At 28.4% G+C, this 24,453-nt stretch overlaps 5 protein-coding genes across 9 annotated transcripts in view; 2 read left to right on the top strand and 3 right to left on the bottom strand.

Moving 5' to 3' along the window:
* Positions 1-586: 586 nt before the first annotated feature.
* Positions 587-1,699, bottom strand: LOC114128860 (single-pass membrane and coiled-coil domain-containing protein 4). Its single transcript, XM_027993455.2, has 2 exons — positions 1,486-1,699; positions 587-1,241 (listed from the first exon to the last, which is right to left on the bottom strand). The coding sequence occupies exon 2, from the start codon at positions 1,226-1,228 to the stop codon at positions 1,025-1,027; it is 204 nt and encodes a 67-aa protein (XP_027849256.1). The 5' UTR covers positions 1,229-1,241; positions 1,486-1,699; the 3' UTR covers positions 587-1,024.
* On the top strand, positions 1,672-24,229 carry LOC114128859 (BLOC-1-related complex subunit 6). Of its 3 annotated transcripts, none has more exons than XM_050202663.1 (2): positions 1,672-1,813; positions 23,704-24,229. In XM_050202663.1, exon 2 carries the CDS (start codon positions 23,737-23,739, stop codon positions 24,178-24,180), a length of 444 nt encoding a protein of 147 aa, XP_050058620.1. In that variant the 5' UTR covers positions 1,672-1,813; positions 23,704-23,736; the 3' UTR covers positions 24,181-24,229. The 3 variants fall into 3 exon arrangements, with proteins under 3 accessions (XP_050058620.1, XP_027849255.1, XP_050058619.1); XM_027993454.2 differs by lacking the exon at positions 1,672-1,813 and adding an exon at positions 2,033-2,333 and having other exon boundaries at positions 23,704-24,217; XM_050202662.1 differs by lacking the exon at positions 1,672-1,813 and adding an exon at positions 14,774-14,911 and having other exon boundaries at positions 23,704-24,228.
* On the top strand, positions 2,328-3,441 carry LOC114128858 (ELMO domain-containing protein 2). The gene has a single exon (XM_027993452.2). It carries the CDS (start codon positions 2,416-2,418, stop codon positions 3,367-3,369), a length of 954 nt encoding a protein of 317 aa, XP_027849253.1. The 5' UTR covers positions 2,328-2,415; the 3' UTR covers positions 3,370-3,441.
* LOC114128855 (peroxidase-like) lies at positions 4,804-14,987 on the bottom strand. The gene is made up of 11 exons (XM_027993449.2): positions 14,841-14,987; positions 9,604-9,708; positions 9,256-9,508; positions 8,942-9,168; positions 8,271-8,426; positions 7,998-8,194; positions 6,971-7,554; positions 6,288-6,441; positions 5,987-6,166; positions 5,721-5,910; positions 4,804-5,654 (listed from the first exon to the last, which is right to left on the bottom strand). Exons 2-11 carry the CDS (start codon positions 9,692-9,694, stop codon positions 5,458-5,460), a joined length of 2,229 nt encoding a protein of 742 aa, XP_027849250.2. The 5' UTR covers positions 9,695-9,708; positions 14,841-14,987; the 3' UTR covers positions 4,804-5,457.
* Positions 21,140-24,453, bottom strand: part of LOC114128857 (uncharacterized) — a 43,669-nt gene continuing 40,355 nt past the window's right edge. For 2 of the 3 annotated variants that reach the window (XM_050202657.1, XM_027993450.2), the window contains exons 4-10: positions 24,325-24,438; positions 23,162-23,356; positions 22,888-23,100; positions 22,590-22,778; positions 22,254-22,514; positions 21,984-22,185; positions 21,141-21,345 (exon numbers count right to left, since the gene is read on the bottom strand). In XM_050202657.1, the coding sequence (XP_050058614.1) occupies positions 22,030-22,185; positions 22,254-22,514; positions 22,590-22,778; positions 22,888-23,100; positions 23,162-23,356; positions 24,325-24,438 (1,128 nt within the window). In that variant the 3' untranslated portion in view covers positions 21,141-21,345; positions 21,984-22,029. Of the gene's footprint in view, positions 21,346-21,983; positions 22,186-22,253; positions 22,515-22,589; positions 22,779-22,887; positions 23,101-23,161; positions 23,357-24,324; positions 24,439-24,453 lie in introns of all 3 variants that reach the window. The other variant, XM_027993451.2, reaches the window with a different exon arrangement.

Below are 24,453 nucleotides of genomic sequence, written 5' to 3'. Positions count from 1 at the left end.
AAATTTTAAACTAGGTATGTCAATAAAATTAATTTTAACTGCTTCTAGAGAGATCTGTACATATTATTGTAAAACTATATTAGTTTGCTGTATATTAATTGCTTTACTCAGAATCTAAATTTTTCACTTTTCTACGTTAATCATTAACATATATTTAAAAAAATTATAATGAAAATGAAGAAAGCTCAGTTGTACTACCTATTATTAATAAATAAAAATAATGAATTAATATGATAAGAGAATTCTCGCTTGTCATCAAAACAAATATAATTAATTAAACTACAAAAAAAAAAAATGTGTTTTTTTTTTCAACACCCAAACACGAAAAACTAATAAAATATTAAAATAGGTAGTAATGAAACAACTTATTATTAAAGTTATTTAAGGTTTCTAAACATCCACAATTGTGAATTAATGTTAGTTAATAAGACTTGTAGTTGAAGGTATTAAGATTAAATAAAAATTACTATTAGATATTTAAAAAAACTAGAAATTGAATATTCTTTTGATTTCGATGTTTCATTAAAAACCATTTAGAAAAATGGTGTAAGGGGTAGGTAAAAGTTTTAAATCAAAAACAAACAGCTTATAAAACAACAGTCTTAAATAAATATAATTAAATTTCAAAAATAGAATAAGTATAATGAATTTAATTACTAATAAAATAAAATATAAGGCAATGATCGGTACATTTAAAATACAAATATCAAATCAAATAAATTTATAATTTTTTAATAATATTTGTAGATACATTTGGGTTTAGTAAACAAATATTATCAAATAACATGATAAAAATAGTTCGTCAAATAATATAAACAGGATACTTAAAATTTTAACATGACGTTTGAAAGTTAATATTTGTATCATTAACCTGAAATGTAAGCACACAACTATGGCGCATAAACATATTAACAGATGCCATAAATAAAAAAAAAAAAAACTCTGAAACTTAAATTGGGAGTGATTATGTGTACAATAGAAGGGAATGGAAAAGATATGATATTATAATAATTAGATTCATTGTTTAGAGCGATTTCTCAGAAGCCATGAAGTTCAATGCATTTGGATGCACCTTCAAGTAAATGAACAGCGTGATGAGAGCAAATATGACGGTCAAAGTGGGCAATACAACCGAAACAACATTTTTTTTGTTTTCCAAGAATTCCTTCTTTCTCTCCTTCTTCTGTTTGTTGGTCTCCTTTGGTTTGGCAGTACGTGAGTTCCTCATGTTTAATCAGACACTGTGACATAATAAAAAACAAATAATTATTGAACAAACATAGGTAAATACGTTAGGCACCTATTGTATAAACATTAAAAACGAGTCGATAAACAGTTGAATATCGTATTTTTTGTTTTTATACATATATATATATATTCAAGTTAAACACCATATTGTACAAACATAAAATGTGAATATCATTAAACAATACTATTTGCGGATTTTAAGGAATAGAATTTAGATATTGTCGGTAAATAACTTACACTAAAACGTCCAACGGTGCAGGGGAAATGGATTTTCCTGTTCGGGCGCGTCGAAAGATGACGGAATTTTCACAACAGTAAACTACGGAAAACAGTCGGTTGTTTACTGTGATACGGTCACTATTTTGTTTGCCACGAAAACAAAAAGTAGCCAAACACCACCAATACAACGACAGCACTAGTACACGACAGCACTAGTACACGACACACGTCTCCTCGGGGCTCGCGACTCGTACAGTTGTATTTGTTTACGTCAACCTCGTCGTCACTCAATGATAACAAATACAAATCATCGAGTACCTGTCCCGTCCTGTCCTATCAACTACGGGTAAGTTCGTGGCTCGAGTGAGTATCGATAATTATCGTTATGGTTTAAACGGGAAAGAACACGTAGTACACGATCGCAGTGTTGTATGCAGAGGTTTGTATCTGATATTAGGCCATACTGTAGGTTATCTAAAACCGATATCGTGTTCGTTTCGCATAATATTATTAATATATTCTGCAGTACTGCAGCTGTAGGTAAGTACTATATATATATAATATATATGTATATACCTAGTCGTAGCCGTTGTACCTGCTATTCTACATCGTTAATATTATTATTATTGATAAATAATTAATAATTAACATTTAATTATACAAGTTTAATGATTGGTGGTCATCCGTCTTAACTCTCGAGTTTTCACGTTTTGCGTTCAGCCCATGACCGGTACCGGAATTTGAACGTTATACCTTATACGTTTCGTGTTATTCGTCGTAGTTTTCAGCCAAGAGGAGACGTCACGTGCGCATAAGACCGGTCTCTCCAGCCTCACTCGACATTCGACATGCACAATCCTCTACTGGTAAGTTACCCAGACACAAAGCTATTACATAACGAACTCTAAGTCAAAACCCGATATTGTACGACTTTATCTGCCCGTAGTCATGTGGTTATACTTAATACGGAATTATATATATTGGTATTTGAGGAAAGTGATCAAATGGTTCTTGCGCCAGACCACTAAGCTCTGTGAACTCCAACGCATATGTTATGCGCAGCCGGTGGGTGCTCGTAGAACCTTGAATGTAGAACGATCTTTGCGCGATTCCAATAGGCCGCAAATACGCGGTCTGCTTACTGTGTTAGACGCTCGTGCGTCAGACCGAAGTTTCTACCTGGGACGATCCATTCAGATACCAAACGCCGTGTCGACAATCACACGTGTAAAGCGTATTGACCCGTGTGAGTATGAACGATTTAACAACGCTCTTGGACAATGTGTGAACAATATATGGTCATATATGCAACTAGTTGAAGAGATTAAGACGAGTGCAGCCATTCCATATGATTGTACTAACGATGTGCATGAAAAATCGTTGTTACTTTTATGGGATGAATTGATGCCAAATGATCGTCTAGAAAATAGAGTAACCAAACAGTGGCAGGACATTGGATTTCAAGGAGATGACCCAAAAACTGATTTTCGAGGAATGGGAACTTTAGGGCTGGATAATTTGGTATATTTTGCATCAAAATATACTCATTTGGCTAGATGTGCTTTATCACATTCAATGCATCCAATCCATGGATATGCTTTTGCAATTGTTGGAATAAATCTAACGAGTATGGCATTAGGACTGGTCGTTGATGGTTCAGCCAAGACTCATTTTTATAATAAGCGTAATGCACCTGAATATGAAGATTTCAACGAGTTCTATTGTTATTTATTTTGGAAGTTTGACAAATTTTGGTTGGACGCAAAACCAAAGGATCTCATGGAGTTTGCAATTCATCGTAAGCAATTTGAAACGATTATTAGACAAGAGCTGGAAAAAAGTGATACTGTTTTTCTTATTGATGTTCCTAATGATAATACAACTGATGTGTTAAATAGGTGAAATTATATTTTGTAAGTCTATTAAGTATACAATTAACTAGACTGCTACTTTAATTATATATTATACCTATCATTTGGCCATTTTTCTAAACATTTTAATAATTTATAAAAACAAAAAATGTATTATTATTGTTGTTTTGACATCATTCTTAACAATTAATGTATTAAAATTATTTAAAAATTATGATGTGAATAGTTTGTATTTTGTTAAACTCAAAAGTCAAAATATATTTCTTTTATACATTTTGATGTATTAAAACCTGATGTTTTTTTCATTTTAAAAGTATTATTATAAAGTTAGATAAATTAAACTAAATTATATTATAGTAGTTAGAAAACGTTTTAAATAAAAGAGATAATTAATTAATTATTCATATAATGCATTTTTCTAAAAATATTTAAAAAATAAAGTTTTTCCACTAGAACATAGATAAGTAAATCAAGGTACTAAAGTATCATATAAATTATTTATCAGATATTTCTTGATTTTTAATGCAAATTTTGTATTAAATGATAAATAGAAATTGGAAGTTCTTTTTGTTACTAAACAAGTTTCTGTTGGTAGATACTTTTTTTTTTGGTAATTTTTTAAGATTTGGAAGTTATAGACGACAATATAATATAGTATACAAAATTATTAATTATTACTTATATTATATTTTATTATTATTAAATAGCTATAATATTAATGAAATGTGGTGGAAAACTGTAATAATAATACATTGTTGTGACTTGTAACGCTTACTGATGTCAGACCATTACAAAAAGTTTTGTTATAGTGGATAAATTGGTGTTTTGGTACTTTACACAAATCTTTAGAAAGTCAAAAATATCTACATCAAACAATTAAGTATATAATACATAAAAATATATAAAAGTTAATACACTTTCTTGGTATAATTGACATTTGTGCAAAAAAATGTACTTCAAATTTTTGTTTTTAAATTAGTCATTATATAGAATGGATTCATAGATAAGTTAGTTGAAAATTTAGATCATATAATAGAAAAATATGCAACGCTCTTATAATTTCCAAGTCCTAGTCATTATTTATTTTATGTATGTACACAATGTGTATTAAATGTTATTTATTTTTAAGGTACAATTTTGTGATACTACTATTTAAATATGATGAATATATGACCAAATTGCTTGTTTTTGTTATTTGGGTGATAAACACGTGTACATAAGTAAATCCCAACATATTTTTTCTACCATGTTTTCAAAACTAATAAATGTAATATATTCAATACATGCTAAGCTTTTGGATCCTCAACATTTTTATTTTGCAAATATTCATAATAACTCATTTTAAAAAGAAATATAAGTTAAATATAAAATAATATTGGAATTTACATATGTTTGTAATTTATGTTGTCATTATAGGAATAATCACTACCTTAGATAATTTAGGTCTTAAAAATTTAATTCTATAGATAGGATAGTACATTTATTATTATTAAACATAATAATGAAGTTTAAACACTACATTTAAAATCTCTTAAATAATTAAAATTGTTTTATAATATTTAAATTTAAAATATGTACCTATGCATTTAATATATTACATAGTTATTAATTCTTATTTATAAAATCACAAATAAAAAGTAACTTAATCTGATAATAATTTTATTATTAAAAATAAGTGTTAAGCCGGTATGTTTTTATTAATAATAATTTACAATTTATTAATAAGGTACTGTGATGTAATAGGAAATTTGGATAACAATCCACATAAGATTAATTTTTTCATTAATTACAATATGAAAAATCAATTAATACCTATACAATAAAATCTATTAACTTCTAGTTTTTATTTATTCAAAAATAAAATATGATTTGCCTAAGTATAATAAATTCTCTAAAGGAATTTATTGTTTAATTGTATAGTTTATCAATTATAGTTGTTATCATAAAAGCCTATGTGTACACAATATACGTAGGCTAATGACGCAAGTGATATAAACTGTTAGTAATAAAACTACTAGCAGTAAAAAAGAATAACAAGTTATCAGTGGTCACTAGGCTTCAATCACAAGTCAGATTGTAATAGTCATTATCATTAATTATGACCTTTTAGACATTGATGTTACTTCCTATTTGTATCAACCGTTTCTAACCAATGTTTAAGGTTGATTTTTGGAATTAATAGAGAATCACAAGGTAGCAAATCATCTTCAGCAGATACAGGTTTAAAAAATACTCGTTGCTGCATCTTTGAGACATTGTCACTGTTGTCACAGAAGACTCTCGCAAGAGTCACTTTTCTGATTTCTGCCAGTTGATCTATGATTGAAAAATATTCATTTAAAATTAAAGTACATTCATCAAAAATAATTCAGTAATACTAACGTTTTTTGAATACTTTTGGCAAATCATAAAAATATCTATCTGCAGTTCTAGTTCTTATAAACTGTTCTCTGATGATACATCTCATTGTTGGGCCTACCATTGCATCGTCTTCGTGTTTTTCAAATAATGCACCAATCAATAAATCTATATCGTCCCAAGTTTTGTATTGTCTCAATAATTTATTAGTTGACTAAATATAACATACAAGAAGAGAATAATCAATACAGTACATTATTATGTATCATTTCACATTTTTTTAAACTTACGCCTTTAACCATAATTTGATTCAAATCTTGTACATTTTTTATGTCTTTTAGTCCACAGTATTTTCTAAACTGTGTGTAGCTGGGAATACCGTGATCACGACTTCTTTGTATATCTAAACTGACAATGTCCATCCCAAACATATTATCCGGATGACTGTTACTGTATAAGTAATTTGTTATCTAAAAAATGTAGGTAAACATAAAATATTATAAACATCTATATTGACGTCATCACAAATTATGTAAAAAAAAAAAAAATAGCCGTGTTATGACTGTCCCGATTATCTTAAAAAAAACATACCGTTTGCGTAAATAGCATATCGACTTTTTGTGTATTCTGCATGGATAGTCCTCTGACTAGGTGATCCATGTAGTTCATCTGTAAATCGGACGGTCGGTTATAGTGTTCCTTTAATGAAAGACTTTTGTTTGTCTTTCGATTTTCAAAGTATAAACTATGAATAAAAAAAGAGCACAAAAATTATAAGTTGCTTCAAGACTATAAGCCGCATTGTAATTTTATTACATTGGATGTTGGATGATTCTTTTAAATATTTGATATTTAATTAAATGTAAAATGAAAAATATAGATTGTTGTTTGATAAAAGTGAAACAAATAGAAAAAACATAATTACGTACGTACGTATTACGGCGTTTACGTAAGTATGTTCTTACTTCAAATTATGTTAGGTATATATTGGGATATCAAGCGTTGTGCTTAAAGTAATATATTTTTTTATTCGTGAGAAATTTGAAGTTTAGATCAGACGGTCGAAGTTTTGAGCGTACTAGGTTAACTCCCCAAAATGTGCAGTTGTGAACAACTCGAATAAAAACTAAATTCTTAAAAAGTAACGTGAACCTATAAGTGTTCATGAAAAATTCTACACCATATTACGAAATTAAAAATTTATAAATTTCCGTCCAAAATTCAAAAGCCTATTATACGTTCGGCTTTTATAATAACAACCGGTTAACACGAACCTGAGGGTCTCGTTGAACATGGAATTGACGAACGGCAGTATTGCGGTCGCGAAGCTATTGCTGACGGTCGGGTCGGCCGCCTCGTCGTACGCGTCGCTGTACCCCTTCGGCGACATTTCCAACCCGTTGCGCTTCGTGTACTTCTTGCCGAGCAGCGCCGGCAGCCACTCGCTGTACGTGATGTGCTGTATGGACGCCGTGACGATTTTCCTGGCCTCCTGGAACGCGCGCTCGTCGTCCCAGTGCGGGTTGATGACGGCCAGCAGACCGGCCACCCGGTTGTGTTCCCTCATCCACAGCGTGTGCATGGCCGTCAGATGGGGCTGAGCGTTCGCCCGGACGTCGCCGGCCGTGTAGCACGTGCCGGCGTAATCGCCGCCCGATTGGCACGCGTTCGATTCGCCGGCGGCCAGCGGCATGTACTGTGGCCGCAGCGGGTCGCCGTCGCTGTCGCTGTCGCTATCGCCGTCGCCGCCCACGTGCGTCAACATTTGACCGCGCGATTTGCTCCTCAGCGACCACGTCTGTTCCGCCGACGAGCCGTATATCATCGATCCGTCCAAATAGTGAGTGGCCTGGTTCAACTGCGAAACGTAAAATCGTCAAATAGACGGTACGAACACTATGAGTTTTCAAATCTGTAGTGTGTTTTTTCGGCGAATTCGTATACATATAACGTTAGTCTTAGTTAGACCGGAGAGGCGACTATTATCGAAAAGAAAACTCCCCCGTAGCGTTTTTCTACACGTTTTCATTTTTTTTTTGTTTAAATTCCTCGAATTCGAAGACAAATCAAAAAAAAAATCAACAAAACGTTCGTCGGTTATATAGTTTTTTAACATACTTTGCAATCTTTTTGTATACGTTTTTTTAGGGTCGTGCTCGTGTTTCCTATTCGCGATCATCCACTCCTATATTCATCCCCCCTCGAATCGGCTCACTCGCGGTTAACTATATACTTACATACACATGACTACCTATATTAATAATAATAATTTATGTTAAAATATTATATGACGGCTGTTACTTGTTCTCTGGGTCCGAATGTGCAATCGGTCCGCATCGCTGGCACCGAACGCACGTAGTTCATGCACGTGCGACGTAGAGGTGAAAAAAATTTATCGTCTTTCGGTATGATTATGGGCGCGCACGACGCGTGAGTGTACCGAGGCGATTGTTTCATTCCGTTCTCGTTACAACAGTCCACCGATTTGTTCGTTTGCACTATGGATTTTACATATACGTACGCATGCATTAATTACAATCAATTGGTTAGATTAGGTTATGTGTTAAATCCTACGCATGCTGGAAACAGCCGTGTGTGACAGGTCGTGACCTATGAAAATCGTCCAGTACGCCATCGCGATCGTTTTCACACTGTCGGGCGAGTTCTCGTCGTTGACAAGACCGGTGCTCAGTTCTCTAGAATTTGGCAGTTCTTTAATCGAGCTCAAACCTATATAGTAGTATATTTAAGATTAATGAAATCAAGTATAAGTAATCAGTAAATGCTATATAGGTACATGTGTTATACTATAATATTATATGTTGTACAGAATTCTAGTCCCGCAGGTGTAAATTGTCATGCAAATTATTTAAATAGCAGGGGGCACGTTCTATAGGATCGGTGTCGCGACCCCCCAACTAGGTATAAAATATGGTCACATCGCGATCTTCCTATCTATATTAAGTATATACTCTCAGGAATCACTAATTAATATTTTGTGCCTTTAGAGGGGTATTTTGGGAATTCAGAAAGTTTTTGGTGACTATCAAAATCTATATAGTGTAAAGGTACAAAATTAATTTCTTGTTTACGGGCTAGATAAAGTTCGTACACGGGTCAGGCCACTCGTCAGTCTAACCCATATCATATTGTGTTAAATAAAAATTACTATATACATTAGGTATGTTATATATGTATTGTATATTATGGAGGCGCGTATTATAAATACAATTTGGAAATATTACCATCTTTGTATACTGGAAATAGTAAACGTTTGTAAGCCGTGTTTGCCTTTCCCCAAAATGAATGTTTCAAGTTGTTACAAGAACCGTCTGCACTACGATACTTCAAGTTCTTTCCAACGCACGCTGTCTCGTTGAAATATTTGGATAAACACATCTCACCTAAAGAAGTCTGGTCTAGTTTCACTTTTGCTAAATCTTTGGCACATTGCATTTTACTAATCCCAGTGCTGAAATAATAGTTAAATTTATAAAATAAGTTATACGATTGAATTATTTAATTTTTTTTTTTCATTGAGATATTTGTTTGCTTTTACCCCAAACAGTGTTTGTTCATTATGTAATGTGAAGCTTTAATAACAATTTCAGCATTTCGAGATGCTAAATGCCCGTCTATTGAAGGCTTAGAATCGATCAGTTGTCCATGAGATGGGCTTCCAATTTTCACATGAACATCAGCATACGATAACGAATCCTCATGACGAGAAAGCATATTAATTTGTTGGGTACCATATTGAATTGCATTTTCTAGATCTTGGATTTTGAGATTTAGGAACTTGTTTGATGAGTCTATATCACCAGAAAAATGTTATATGATTTAATTATTGTAATCAACTTAAATATATAAAAAAAAATAAAACCAAAGTTAAAAATATAACTTATACCTTCTTTGTTTAATTCAGTTTCTCCACTTAAACACGATGGTATGAATACCACTATGCAAATCAACAATTTTATGGATATTGAGGAACTCATTTTGGTAATCAAAACTGTAATAATTTTTAAAATATATAATTATTAACAATAACTATATTATATATTTTTAAATTAATTTCATAGTTTTATAATAAATTATGGAGTTAAAATATATTTACACAAATAATATTCTTCGTGTATTAACCTTCAAAATATCAGCAGGTGTAATTTGTTTAAAGTTAACTATAAAGAAATTTCTAACAGTTAAAAAATAATTTTGTACATTAGCCTATAGTGAGTTCATTGATCTCAACTGGTTTCAGCTGCCAACTTTTAGATCCTGAGCTATAACCATTATTCATGTTATTTTATTTTATTATTTATTATTTATTTTTTAAATACATCTTACGTATTTAATTTTTTGGTTAAAAGAGTTCTAAACGTTTTGTGTAATAATATACTCTACAAATATTGGATAATTCTTATAAAAGTTATTCTCCATCTATCTAAAATATACATGATTGAAAATTCTTAGCTAAAGTGCAATATATTTTTGAATACCCAATAAAAAGTATTTAATGTGTATTATTAAATATTGTGTACATACCTAACTACTGATATTTGTTTCTAAAAAAAAAGAAGCTACGTGCTATGTAGCGATGACATAAACATTTTTCACCTATTTCGATAAATTAATTTATCAGTAAATTATTATGCACAATAATATTATATGCATATAGAAAAATGATTTGTTGTAATAACATTTTAATTTTTGATTCATTAGTATTATTTAATATTCATTTAATATTACCAATGATAGTAATAAACAATTATATTATGGAATTTATAGAAGATTAGTATTAGTAGAACACTAAAAAATAAAATAAAATAGATCATTAGTACTTGTTAAGATATTGCGGTTGTATATTAGTACCATATAATTGTTAAAGTATTGTTCAAATGAGTAATTAGGGGATATGTACCTATTAAAAATTAAAAATGTAATAATTGTTGACCAACTCAGATATCTACATAAAATGAAACATACGTATTTCCTTTTAACATAAATTGCATAATAGATTAATATTGACCTAACAATAAACTTATTCTGATATTCTGTATATTCTATAATATCTATCCAAAGTCTAGTATTTTAGCATTTCAAAACTAATTTATTAGAACGTGATTTTTCCTAACACAAGTGTGAGTCTAAACTATCAAATATCACCTGACCAATAATTTTAATCAAACAAGTTACAACTGAGTACCTATAATAACAGTATTAACTACCTAATTATAGTAATTATGATGTATGATGACATGCACGACTTCAAAAAACAGAATTAAATTGTTAAACGTTAATTCTTTACTTACATTATAAATTATTATAAATGATAACTATAAAAATATTCTTTTACTAGACATTCAAGACTAACTTTTGAATTAAAAAAAATAAACTTAACTAAAAAATAATTTTTAAGTAATAACATATATTCGAAATTCTCACTTTTGATCGAAAATATATTGTGAGCAGAATATATTTTTGTTTAGAAAATTTAAAACATATCATAGTTTCAAAAAGAAGGATCGAGTAAGTGCTTTGCTACATAGTAGATTTCGAATATACTTCATCGTTGAAAATTGAAATAAACACTATAGTAAATATTTTATAATATAAAGTTATAGTTCTGTAATGGATACAAATATTTTTAACAACAAAATAATTTTTTTATTTCTGTTATTTTAATGAAGTTCGTAAAAAATTAGCTTTAATGCTTATAAAAAATTGTGATTATATATTTTTAATACATTTCCAATTGGGGTATGAAAAACATTTTAAACCTTTTAATATATTTTCAAACTTTATTAGGTACTAACTAGCAAAAATGTTAACTAAAAAAGCAGAAAAATTAAAATGTCTATAAAGAGCACAAAAAGAGCCAAAATATTTAAAAAAATATAAATAGTATTAAAATAATGGTAATATCAATGAACTTTTTGTTAAATTTAAGTTTCTAAAAGTATTTATTTTTGAATTACTAAATAAATATATAACCTATATAGGTATAATGTTTTATATATTGTTTTATTATTTTATATATTTATTAAGACTCGGAACTTTAGGCATTTGTATATTTATTTAGAAAGTACATATTGAAACTCTGGATCAATACAAATTCGATCCGCGGTATCTAGATTTCAAATACGAAAATTTTTGTTACATAACTTTAAATATTTCATTATTTTTTAAGGAATTTGCATATTTTAGGTTTAAGAACTGCATATTTCATACAACTGTATAGTTCAACAAAAAAATATTAGATATATAACGACCAAAATTTTAAATTTGATATCCTTTTACGATTAAACTAATTCATTAACGGCTATTTCAGTACTGCTCCCAATGCACTTAACAATAATATTATAATTTCTATTGTATCATTTGTATCAAGAAATAGTATTAGTGACTTCCGACCGGTTCGTATTTATTTTTATTCAAATTTATAATACCTGCCATAATATTATAAATATTGATGATTTGATTTTTTAAAAATTTTGTTTTCGGTATCTAATTTATTCGATAAATTTCAAATTTTGTAATTTTTTACTACATATTATATGGTAATATGTATGCATATATTTGAGTATTTTAAAACGCATGAGGTTCTGAGCCTTATTCATTACCTATATAAAAGAAAAAAATAAATTTTTTTTATATCATACTCGATTGTATTGAGGAACAGATACCAAGAATTTTTTACTATAATTACCATAAGTACCACCAATTAGATAACATTTTCTAATAGAAACCGCCCTTTAAGTTGTGAATTGAATTAATTTAGCTGCTCTATATGGTAATGAAAAACAAAAGAAAATAATAATAATAAAAATATATAATTTTCCAATCATAACGGTTAGGTCATCAATCCACTCAAAATCTAGAATTATATATTTACAATTAATTATGTTAGGTTATTCTATATTACGCTTGGTACTGAATTCAAAAACATTAAATAATAATATAATTAATATACCAGTTTAACTTACTATACCAAAGTTCTAACAATATAATTTTATATGGAAATTACCCTTAAGCCTTAGTAAGTATATTATATTATGAATTATAATACAATAATGTATTAATGCTATTATTTTTTTTTAGTAAAAATATTTCTAAAAAAATGTGTTTAATTATTGTATTATCTGAAAAATAAAACAAATTTTAGCAGTCAACAATGACATTAAATTATTTATGTCGTGACATAAACATAACTAATTTTAAACTGTGGAATAATTGGTCTCTACAAGTATGCATCGAAATTTCCCTAATAAATAAAAATGTATCTATAACTACACTTTAGAATAAGGTCCGAACACCTTGTAATATTCAGATTGGTATTTTTATCAGTCCCCTCTTAAATTTTGAACTTTTGAATGCTTTAAATACGGTGCCCCAGATTTACACTTGTAAAGTACGTGTCCTTTAAGCCGTTGTTATAATTTATATATTATATTAATACAGTTTCATTATAATTCAAACTTAAGGTTTATGTATCTATTAATATATTTTTATAGAATTTATTATTATAATGTGTATTATATTTATTTAAATAATGTACAAGATTATTATCTTGTAAGTTAAGGGAAATTTTCAATACAATCTATGGCGATAGAATGTATAATTTTAAAAAGAAATGTCGCGCTACAAGACAAGTTTATAGAGAACTTTTATGTTTCACGTCATGTAGTTATTGCTACTAAAAAGTGTTATAAAATTATCATAATTATTTTGTTAAATTCAACATTCACTTCAGCTCTATGACAGTACTTTTTATATAATTTCCCTTAAAATATTATTATGAACTATTGTCTATTGTCATACTATTATTTTGATGACTATATTATTACTATAATATTACCAACATTTAAAATGTATAATTATTAAAAAAGAACCACTTTAATCATAAATCGTAATATTAAATAATAATAATTAGGGAATGCATAATATTATATAATGAATTATGTTCACTTATAAATAGTCAAATAGACAACAATAATTTCTTTTTAAAAATAACCTAATAAATAATTATTTAACAATCGCGTTTAGGTATACATTATTGTATAAATATCATGAAAATTATTTTAACTGTACTTAAAATAAATTATTATGTTGATTTCATATTTTTTTTTTCATATAGTTAAATCATATGTACTCGTTTATGAACCAAAACATTATTGATAATTAATAAAATAACTATAATATAAATTGCACCGGAGTTCATTAATATTTCATTTTGGCTTGTATAGTTAGCCTTAAATAAGTTGTTGTTTTTAGCCAATACCTAACCTTCACCTATTATTGAGCATTGAGCACATGCTGAGAATGTGATCACAAAGACAAAGATAAATAAACCTTTAGTTAGCATATATTAATAGATATAGTTATAGTTTTGTATCGAATATCGTGTACGAAACAAGTTGTTATTATGTTATTGTTACTTATAATAAAAGGTTCAAGTATTGAAGACAAAAAATAATGCTAATTATCCATGTCCGTAGTAGACGTAGTACGCAAAAAATATTATATAAATTACTTGTTTTGATGTATTATGTAAATTAATGTACAAAAATAATAATTTTATAAGTATCATAAATAATATATAATAATATATACGTATTATTTGCCTAACTGAACTCTGAAGGCTATAAAATAAAAATACGCATTATTTCATTATATGCCTTCTTGGTCTTAACGACGACAAAGATTGATATAAACAACAAACTAATAAAGACGTCGAAATAAAATATAAAATATTTTTTTAACGTTGGACGTGTTGGACGTGTTGGAAGCAGTGTGTTCCGCGAGTCTTAAACATTCGTTTCGACGTACATGCGTATATTTATATTATACTTATAGACTATAATATAGTATAAAAGCGTTTGTGCACACGCGTTAGTGTCGTTGTCCAAAGCTATTTTGTGAAATCGCCAGTACGATTTTGTAGCACTTTGCAACAATGTGTTTTAAATAGAGACGTGAAGATATTAATCTTACGCGATGCGAAAATAACGAAAAAATAAACGATCTGCGCGCGCGCGAGCCCGCGCTACATTATAGTACACACGATTTAACTTTATAAAAAAAAAAAAAAAAACCAAACGGGGTTGGCTACAATAGACTTAAATAGTAGTTAAGCGTACTCACTCAAAACGGACAAGTCGATGACCAATGGTGCTGGTGCACGTTAACGAACGCAAAAGAAACCATCGATATCGGTAGGTACGGTTACTGGTGGTGGCCGTCGCGGTATAATAACTATATTATAATATTGCAGCACGTCGTATTGCCCGGATAGCACTGAATGAAAATGCGTCTCGTCTTGAGCAAAACGCGGCAGCGTCTCCCTTCCCATGCGTAAAAAAAGATTCACCTTTGGCTTTGACAAAACCGCGAGTGGACAGCCGAGGCGGCGGCGGCGGCGGCGGCGTCTCTCGCCGTATTATATCGCGCGGCGGCGTCGACGGCGGCTGTACACAAACGGGATTTTGAACAAAGCGAGGGAAATTTTACCTGAAAGTTGACGGACGTCATTAATGAAAAAAAAAAAAAAATTATCATCTACTCGCGCGACACGTAAATATAAATCGTCGACAATAATATTATTATTATTTATCTCGGATAAGTGTGCGTTTTTTTTTTGTCTCGCGATTTTGACGCGCAGTATATACGCACGTTACACGCATACATACGCGCGCGCGAGCCGCACACACATGATATTATTACACACGTATACGCCGCTCATAGACGTGTACACACCTTACGTACACAATTTATCGGTACCGGAATAAATTTCTTCTGCTAACTCGAACGGCTCCGCCGCGTCGATTGAAATTATTATTATTATATATCGTCAAACCGGTTTCGATGTGATGTGCAACACTTCTTCGATTTGAGCGTAAAAAAAAAAAAAAAAAAGACGTGCTAAAATATACGTTTCATTGTGTTATTACTGTTTTTTTTTTTTATTTATATATACGTGTGCAGATCGCGATAAACGTTTATCGTCGACTTTACAATATAATATACAACGATGTATTGCTTTATCGGTACGATTGCGCTCACGTTTGCGGGTAGTGTATATAGGTATGCATCACGTGTTGCGTGCGAAACCCGCATATGCGGGCGTTTTTCGCGAAGCATGTTTTCGTACCCGCGTTACTCGCGCGAATCGGCGACGATTGTGTTGCGAACCACAACAAAATTCCTAATAATATTGCGAAACCGTATATACGATAATAATGTGACCGCGCGTAAACTCAGAGATGAACAAGCGGGTAAAAGCTGAAACGAAACAGTAAAAACACATTTCGTCGCTCGCGTGTACGTTTTTTACGTACGGGGATCAACGCACGCGACGATTAAAAAGAGAGAGTCATAGTCGATACGTATTTCAACGTGTTTTTAACGGCCGTTTTTCGCGTTTTTACGTGTTAATTTATTATGACGTTGAGACGTCTATTATAATTGCCCGCACCACTGCCGAATATAGTGGGAAGCGAGGAACGTCTTCCAATAGGTACACAAAAGCGAGATACGTATTTTATATTGCAATATAGTTGATAATCGCAATATATTACGACAATAATATTTGCCCGTCGGCTATAATATTATACTACAGTGCTATATACGTTTAAGTACCGGCTGTGTCAAAAAAATTAAGTTATCCGACCAATCGTCCTGCCCAAATGTTCCTATTACGAATGGCGGAGGGTTAAGTGATGTGTTATTACTTGTTATATGGACTACATAATATTATATATAATTATCAATTCAAGTGGCTGTGTTGTAAAATATTACGTATACTGTTATTGTATAGCTACGTGACTATGTGCATGTATTATTTATTATGTATATTGTAATTCTATTCATTTTTTTTGTTCAATGTTTCCTTATTATATTAATTTTTTCCTTTTAAAAAAAAATGCAGACTGCATTGATTAATACCTACACGGTTGGCGCGGCTATACAGTAAAAAATTAAACACGCTACATCAATTTTATTTTATGATAGGTACTTGTAAATGAAATAAAAATCGTATTTTAATTGTATATGTTTACAAATAACTGTACAACGTCAATTGATTTTGGTATAACTGTTTCAAGTAGTTGGCCAAATAATGTAGTTACTAATAGATAGGTATATCGTATACATGTATACATATAATTTTTTAATACTCTGTATTTATTTGTTTATTAATTTATTATAACGTGTCTACGCGAACTTGTAAATTTTTCGAATTTAATTTGTATTCTTTGACCGTCATCCACAAATGCGCCCTACTTAATCTGTAAAGTTAAAAATACATCTCAACCGGTATTTTGACATGCACGTACACACGCCACTGTGAGGAAGGCGAACAAGCCAAACACAACATAATAATATGCTTATACATGCGTATTATTAAAGCTTATAATCCCGCCGCGTGTTAACAAAAAATAACCATCTATGATCCATAGTATTATTTAATACATGTCAATCGATAAACACTTTAATCTTTATTCTTTAATGACTTATGAAATGTTGACGTGTCCATCGATCATATATTATGCAGATTGATCCCACATTTACACGATTACTATGATGTAATTATTTATATTTATATAGGAGTACCAATTATTACAGTGAAATAATATTAAACTTTTGCACTTTACTCATGAATCATTAACAATGGTATTTCCAAAAGAAAAACATGTATGGTTTCTACGAATTTAAATACTTAAAAGTAAATATTTAAATAATATACGAAAATTCCTAAGTTAATCATGTTTATGTATAAGTAATCATATTTATTACAAATAGGTAGTATACATCGTCACATCAATTGTACAATATACATGTACTTTTTATTAGTCTATTACTCAAATTAATTTTTACAGTGGTGTAGAAAGGGTAGTATTTAAACACCTCTCATCGACTGTATTCATGCAAAAATATTTGTATTATATAATAGATTTTTACAAAATATGTTGTCATTTATTATTATACTTCTATTTCATATTTAATATCATTAATATATGAATATTGAATATTGATGACTAATAATGAAGAACGTATACCTACCTACCGTATAAAACATTTGACAATTATAGTATTTAAATATAAAATAAAACACGTCCTTAAAAAAAACCCCAGGCCACGCCTTCGCGAGTGAGTTTTTAACATATATTAGGTAGGTACATAATTAATTAATTAATATATTATAATTATTAAACATTAAAGTAATTTAATTTGAAAAACGGTTACATTTTTGTATTGTATAATTTACGAAGGTAGGCTAACTTTCTGTTTATTTTTTTTACATAAATAGAAAACTTTTTTATTTTATAATTATTGATTATGGTCATCTTTTGAAGTTTTACCATACCATCTAAATTCATAAGCGGTTTTAAAAGAAAGTCAGAGAATTTCATTTGGCACTTAATAATGCATTTTAATTAATGTTTTAAATAGGTACCTATATCATATGAATACACAACTAATAAGTGTATTTAATCAAACTTTATGCTGTAGGTATGTTTTGTATTATTGTGTGGATTACAATATGCATATAGGTACCAAAATATATAAAATGTAAACATTACATACCTAAACCTAATATTTATTAACTATACAGCAACAGTATATAGCCTATAATTGTGTAAATGTATAGGTTTCTAATTTCTATGATTTTTGCTATATTAAAAGAAGCTATTCACCTGTACCATATATATCATCAGTGCCGCAACTATCGGGTGTGAAAAGTGTGCATTACACATCGGCCCCAAACCAATGTAGTATGTATATTATATATATATATATATATATATATATATAGGCCCCCAAATCGATGTGTTAAAAATGTTAAAATTATAAATAAGCCCTAAATTAAGGTTTGCACACCTATACTTCATAAAGCCGCATTCCAACGACTGGTGTACTTGCCAAATACGCTAATAATTGTACATTTGACCAGTGCACAATAATTACGGTGTTCACGCGACTGGCGTACTTGACAAGTAATACGAGTAATATTGACCGTTCCTTTGACTTGTGTTACATTTACCGACAACCCTCGGGAACGGCACCAGTTCCAAATATTGGCCAAGTACACCAGTCGTGGGAATGCGGCTTAATAATGTCTAGTTGCAGCACTGTATATAATGTATTAATATGCTATATTATGCATTATCATAGCAAAGGCATATCTATATATGAAAGATTAAAAACTGCTTTTGCAAAAACAAGGTACCATAAAAAGTTCCTAGGAAACAAAAATCGATCACTTATATGCAGGGTTGTCTGGTTTAAAGTTTTGCCTAATATTTTAATTTTTTAGTTTAAATCTTTTATGACCGACTTAAATAGTTACAAATTACAATATATTGTATAAATGTATAGTTAATTCTGTTCTAGACATTATTTCATATATTTTCAAACAAATAAGAATGATAGAAATTAATAAATTTTAATAGATTAATTAATCTTATATAATATAACTTGTTATATTAATTATGTTATATTTATGTAAGTGTGTATAATTATATTTTATATCTAGTAATTAGTATCAAGAATTTATAAATAATATGTGTATATAAATATTGGAAATGATGTGATACATTAATACTATTTACCTTTGTGTATTGGTTGTCTGCTTGTCTCGGTCTTATTTTATTTGCGTTACATATGGTATTTTATGATTTTAATTTTCATGGTAACTATGAACTTGATCAGTTTTTTTCTTTTTTCTTTGACCGTGTCAGAGGTTGGATAATATTCAAGGACAATACCTTCGAATTGGTTACAGATTTTTGATGTACCATTGTTATTATGAGAAGTTGCAATTTATAAGATAGTAATGATCGCGTAGTACAAGATATTCAATTTAAACCAGTTTCACACAACATTCACCAGGAAACCAGTTTTTTCTTGTTTAATAGTTTAATCTTTGATCAATTATCTCTAAGAATTTATATCTTCATAAATTTTATCTAATTTAGCGAACGAAATTATTAAAATAGAAAAAGTCACTAGATATAATAATAGATATTTAAGATACGATAGACAATACAACACCTATATAATTACCTACGTAAATTTTGTTTACCTATATACTTTATTATATTTTTAATTATATAATATTACTTATGTTTCTGTTGTTTTTTTCAACGTATATTAATTGTTAATACTCAAATGTATTGTAATCGTTGAGTTAGATTTGTAATAAAAAGCTAAATAAAAAAAAAATCACATGTTTTTGGTTTTTATCAATTTTATAAAAAATTAAAAATTAATTAATAATTATTAATGTTAAAGAATATTCACTTAAAATCAACTTGTTATAATATGGCTTATATTGATGATAGTTATATAGGCTTGAATGGGGCTTACAGCCAACAGTTATATTTGCAATAAACATAACCATTATAACTAGTAAACAAATATTAAAAAATAGTTTTACGATGTATTGTGCATTTGTGCCAAGCTAATGTTAGAAAAATTACAATTGGGGAAACTTGCAGTAACTAGTGCCAAAACAGACAAAAAATATAAATTTGAAAAATATCTTTCATATTACGACCTATTTATGAATAATAATGTACTTACTATAATATTATTTAACTTGTATTATTATAGACTTTATAATTTTTTCCGTTTTGTGCAAAACATTGGAGATAGTCTCTGCTTTCTGGTAACTAATTTGACGTAGTTGGTATATCGATGATCAACAGGGAAATTTCAGTACTTCATATTAGGAAATATCCGAATATAATAAAAACAGTAGAAAAAAAACATATGCAAACACTAATTTTTGAACAAATAGAATTAATTATTTTTTGTTACTCAGCAATGAATAATTAATTTTGACGAAATTGTATACTTAAATGAAAATAAAGTCCCATATTTTTCCTAAGTTATGTAAAAGAATTTTATTGTTGTTCGCAAAATATTATCTTAGAAACTTATATATAATCTGGACACAATAAAATAATATTTTGAGTGATATTGAACTATTTACAGTATTTATACAATAGACGTACTTTCCTTTTCTATGGTACATCTGAGTACTACCTTATACATGTTTTTTTTTGATAAAAAGTTAATTTAACCTACCAAATTAAGAAATAAAATATCCTCAGAAGTTTAGAATTATTGTTTTTTATAAACTATTGTTTGTTATTTTATACAACCAAATTCAAAATTTAACGCATTTTTAAAAGTAATCTACTCAAAACAACAACAGAAGAGAGTTCCATAGTTTTTATTCTTGACTAAACAGCAGGACCATGAAAAATATAACAAATGGTACATACTACATAACATAAAAAGACAATATAATATATCCAAATTTGAAATACGTTATTTAATTCTAAAATAATTGTTTCTGTAAGTAATAAATAATTATATATTTTTTTTTAAATTGGAAATACAAGTTTTACAAAAGTCAAGCAATACATTTGTTAAGGTTAAATGATAGAAAAAAAAACATATTTACTTATGGAATTACAATTTTGGGTTATACGAAAAAAAAAATAAGATGAAAAATAACATAACTATGAACCATATATTATTGATGAATAATGAAAAGAAAATGTAAAAAAAAAATCCAAAAGTAACTGAACTCCAGTATCATAACATATAAAATTATAAAATTGACGATTTCAAGAAACATCTAAAAGGAATAAGAAATAAATTAGAACATACAATTTTAAATATTAATAAATACATTTTTTATATAACATATTATATAATACTATTTAAACTAATAGATATGAGAAAGTATGGTGATAAGTTATATTAATAAAGATTAGATTTATGTTTTTGTGTATTGATATTGAATCTTTGTAGATATGTAGTCTTATGAGAGCAAAAATTATGAACGATTCATTTAATGCTGAGTTCATAAGAAATATATTTTTTTTTTGCATGTTTGAAAATATTTCACTTATTTAGCATATTTTGTAAATTAAGAAAAAAAATAATAATTTATAATTAATTTTATAATGGCATCGTTAAATTTATTTTTAAGGCATTTTTAATTTTTTATCATTTTGATAAAAACTGATCAGTGATGTCTTTAGTGTTTAACCAATATCAAACAAAACTTCAAGACACAAATTTAAATCTAATAAACTAAGTAGGTACCAAAAAAATGATTATATTAGAACATTTATCCCTTAGTAAAAATAATAAAATAAAATAAAGATATATATCATTAATATACTGATTTTTAAGTTCCAATTATTTTGATATACAATGTGCTATCACAATACCTTAGTCTGAAAATAAGAAATAAGTTCATTAACTCACATAAGAAGAATTATTATTTTCTTTCAAATCATCAATTGCGTCCTATTTATTGTTTAATGTCTAATTCATTTGTTTTTTCATTGGTATAGTTCTCAGATGATTGAGTACACAATGTAAATTTGTTATTTTCTTTTTTCCAATCTTCAAAGGTCAATATTTTGTCTTTGACTTCGTTACTTAATGTCGGTGTCACATTTGATTCCTAAATTGTTTGACTTTCATTTATATTTATATACAATATTATGATTAAAAAAAGCTAATTTTATTTACTTGATTAACAGGAAATTCACTGCCAGAAAAAGTGTTATTTGTCCAGTTACTAAAATTTTCATTAGTCTCAATTTTTTCAATTCTATTATCATAGTTTACAGAATTGACCAAACACAAATTTATATCGTTCAAAGTATTAGTAATATATGACGGAGGAGAAAAATAAGTAGTTCCTGAACTATCCATATAACCAATATTATTTATTTTACTTTCAGATGAAGTTGAATCTGACTTATTTTGTTCATTTGTCTGCGAGTTTACCTAAAATTGTATTATTAATAATTAGTAATTAAATTTGTTTATAATTTATAAATAAATTATGCTTATAATTAATACTTTAAGGAAAAGATCAAACAAATCCTTTATTTTATCAACAAGATGTTGAATAGTTTCCTCTTGTTGGCCAATAATAGCCTTCATATAAACCTCTTTAGACGAATTTAATGACTTATTAATAGATAAAGTGCAGTCATCATCTACTAGAGGAGAACTTTGTTTTTCTGGAAATTCTCTTACAACTGAAAACTAAACCATATAAATTAGATGTATTCATATTTAGTCTTATTATAATGTAAAATATTTTTATATTATTTACTAATGAGAACTGTTCTTATGAAAAATAATTAAAATTTACTTCTTGATCATGAGCCCAAAATGTTATCTTGCCGTCATTAACTAAGCCATCAACTAAATCATCAATGAATTTTTGAATATCACGTTTTTGTTGTGAAATGGCTGTGCTTAATTTAAATTGTTTATTAACTACTTCCAATGTATGAACCAAATCTTTTTCAAATGTCAATAAACGTTGCTCCATTACTTCATTATTTGTAGTTAAATCTTGAATCTAATTGAAAAAATTTGATTAAATTGTTTTTCTTGAAATAATTAATATTTTATATCTATACTTTTGCAAGATATGCACTTTCAAGTGCTGAAAAATTGGTTGGTGCATTACATTTAATACATTTATTTGCTGGCCATTGTTTTGATTTTAATTTATCACTTTTTCCAATACTATTTTGAGATTGAGGTCGATTTTTATAAAATGAACGTGGTGTTGGCGATTGTCTACGTAATGGTTTGTTGCTGCTAGAGGTTGACTAATAATTATACAAAATAAATAAATACAATGTTAGCAATATTTTTATGTATATAGCTTGTTAGATATGTAAGCAGTATTATTTATAATATGGTTATGTATTATATTTATTATAATAAATAATAAGTTTCATCAAAAGTTCATAAAAAAATAACTACAAGTTTACTTATTTTAAGACTTATGCCTTCTGCAGTCCCATCATTAAATGTTTGAATTCAAAATATTTATAATAATTTTTTTATTATTCAAATTCTAGTTATAATACAATTGTGTTAATATTCAAACAATTAAATTATTTTATATTGTACAATACAATAATTATAATTATTATAATTTTATACATTTCAGATTAAACATTGAAACGTGAAACAATCTAATAAAATGGATTTTTTAAACAATCTTGAAGGAATAGTTACTAAGAACGGGGACATGGTAACATTTATAGCAGAAGATTTGGAAAGCAAACTTAAACAGACCAGCCCAACAGTGCCTAACAGACCTTTAGGAAGATTTGTTTTAGATGCCAATTTACTAAATGATCTAGAGTTTGAAGCTAGAAACATTGCAGCATCTGTAGATACATTATCTGAATCTCTCTCAGGAGTTTTACATAGTATGTCTGCATTAACTGTTGACTGTTTGGAAATATACAGGGATGTGGTTTGTAAAACATGCGATTCAATTGATGCCAATATTAAATCTATGTATCAATTAATGGCTAAATGTGAAGAAGTCTCAAGAGAAATGGAACCTATATATAAATTGGCTCAACAAGTTAAAGATATAAAACATATTTTAGATTTATTTGAGAATGCAGTAAATTAATTTCATTTATAAAATGAGTCATTAAATTTCTTCTAACCTAACCTAACCTTGTTTTTGCTTTAATAAATAATATTATTACAATAACATTTATGGTTTTATAAATAATTAGTGTGTGTGTATTAAGAGATGGTTCTAAATACTTACAGATAATCTACTTTGCTTAAAATTATCTTTAGTTTCATTTTGTATTGAGGAAGAAATACAGTTGCAAGTTCCAGATTGATGAAGAAAAGTAAAGTATTCACTTCTTCCTAATATCTATTAATATAAGAT

The sequence above is a fragment of the Aphis gossypii genome, chromosome 3 (assembly GCF_020184175.1).
Source record: "Aphis gossypii isolate Hap1 chromosome 3, ASM2018417v2, whole genome shotgun sequence".
In the NCBI taxonomy this organism is placed as follows: domain Eukaryota; kingdom Metazoa; phylum Arthropoda; class Insecta; order Hemiptera; family Aphididae; genus Aphis; species Aphis gossypii.
Note: the sequence above shows the minus strand (reverse complement) of the source record. Positions and strands in the feature narration are given on the sequence as shown.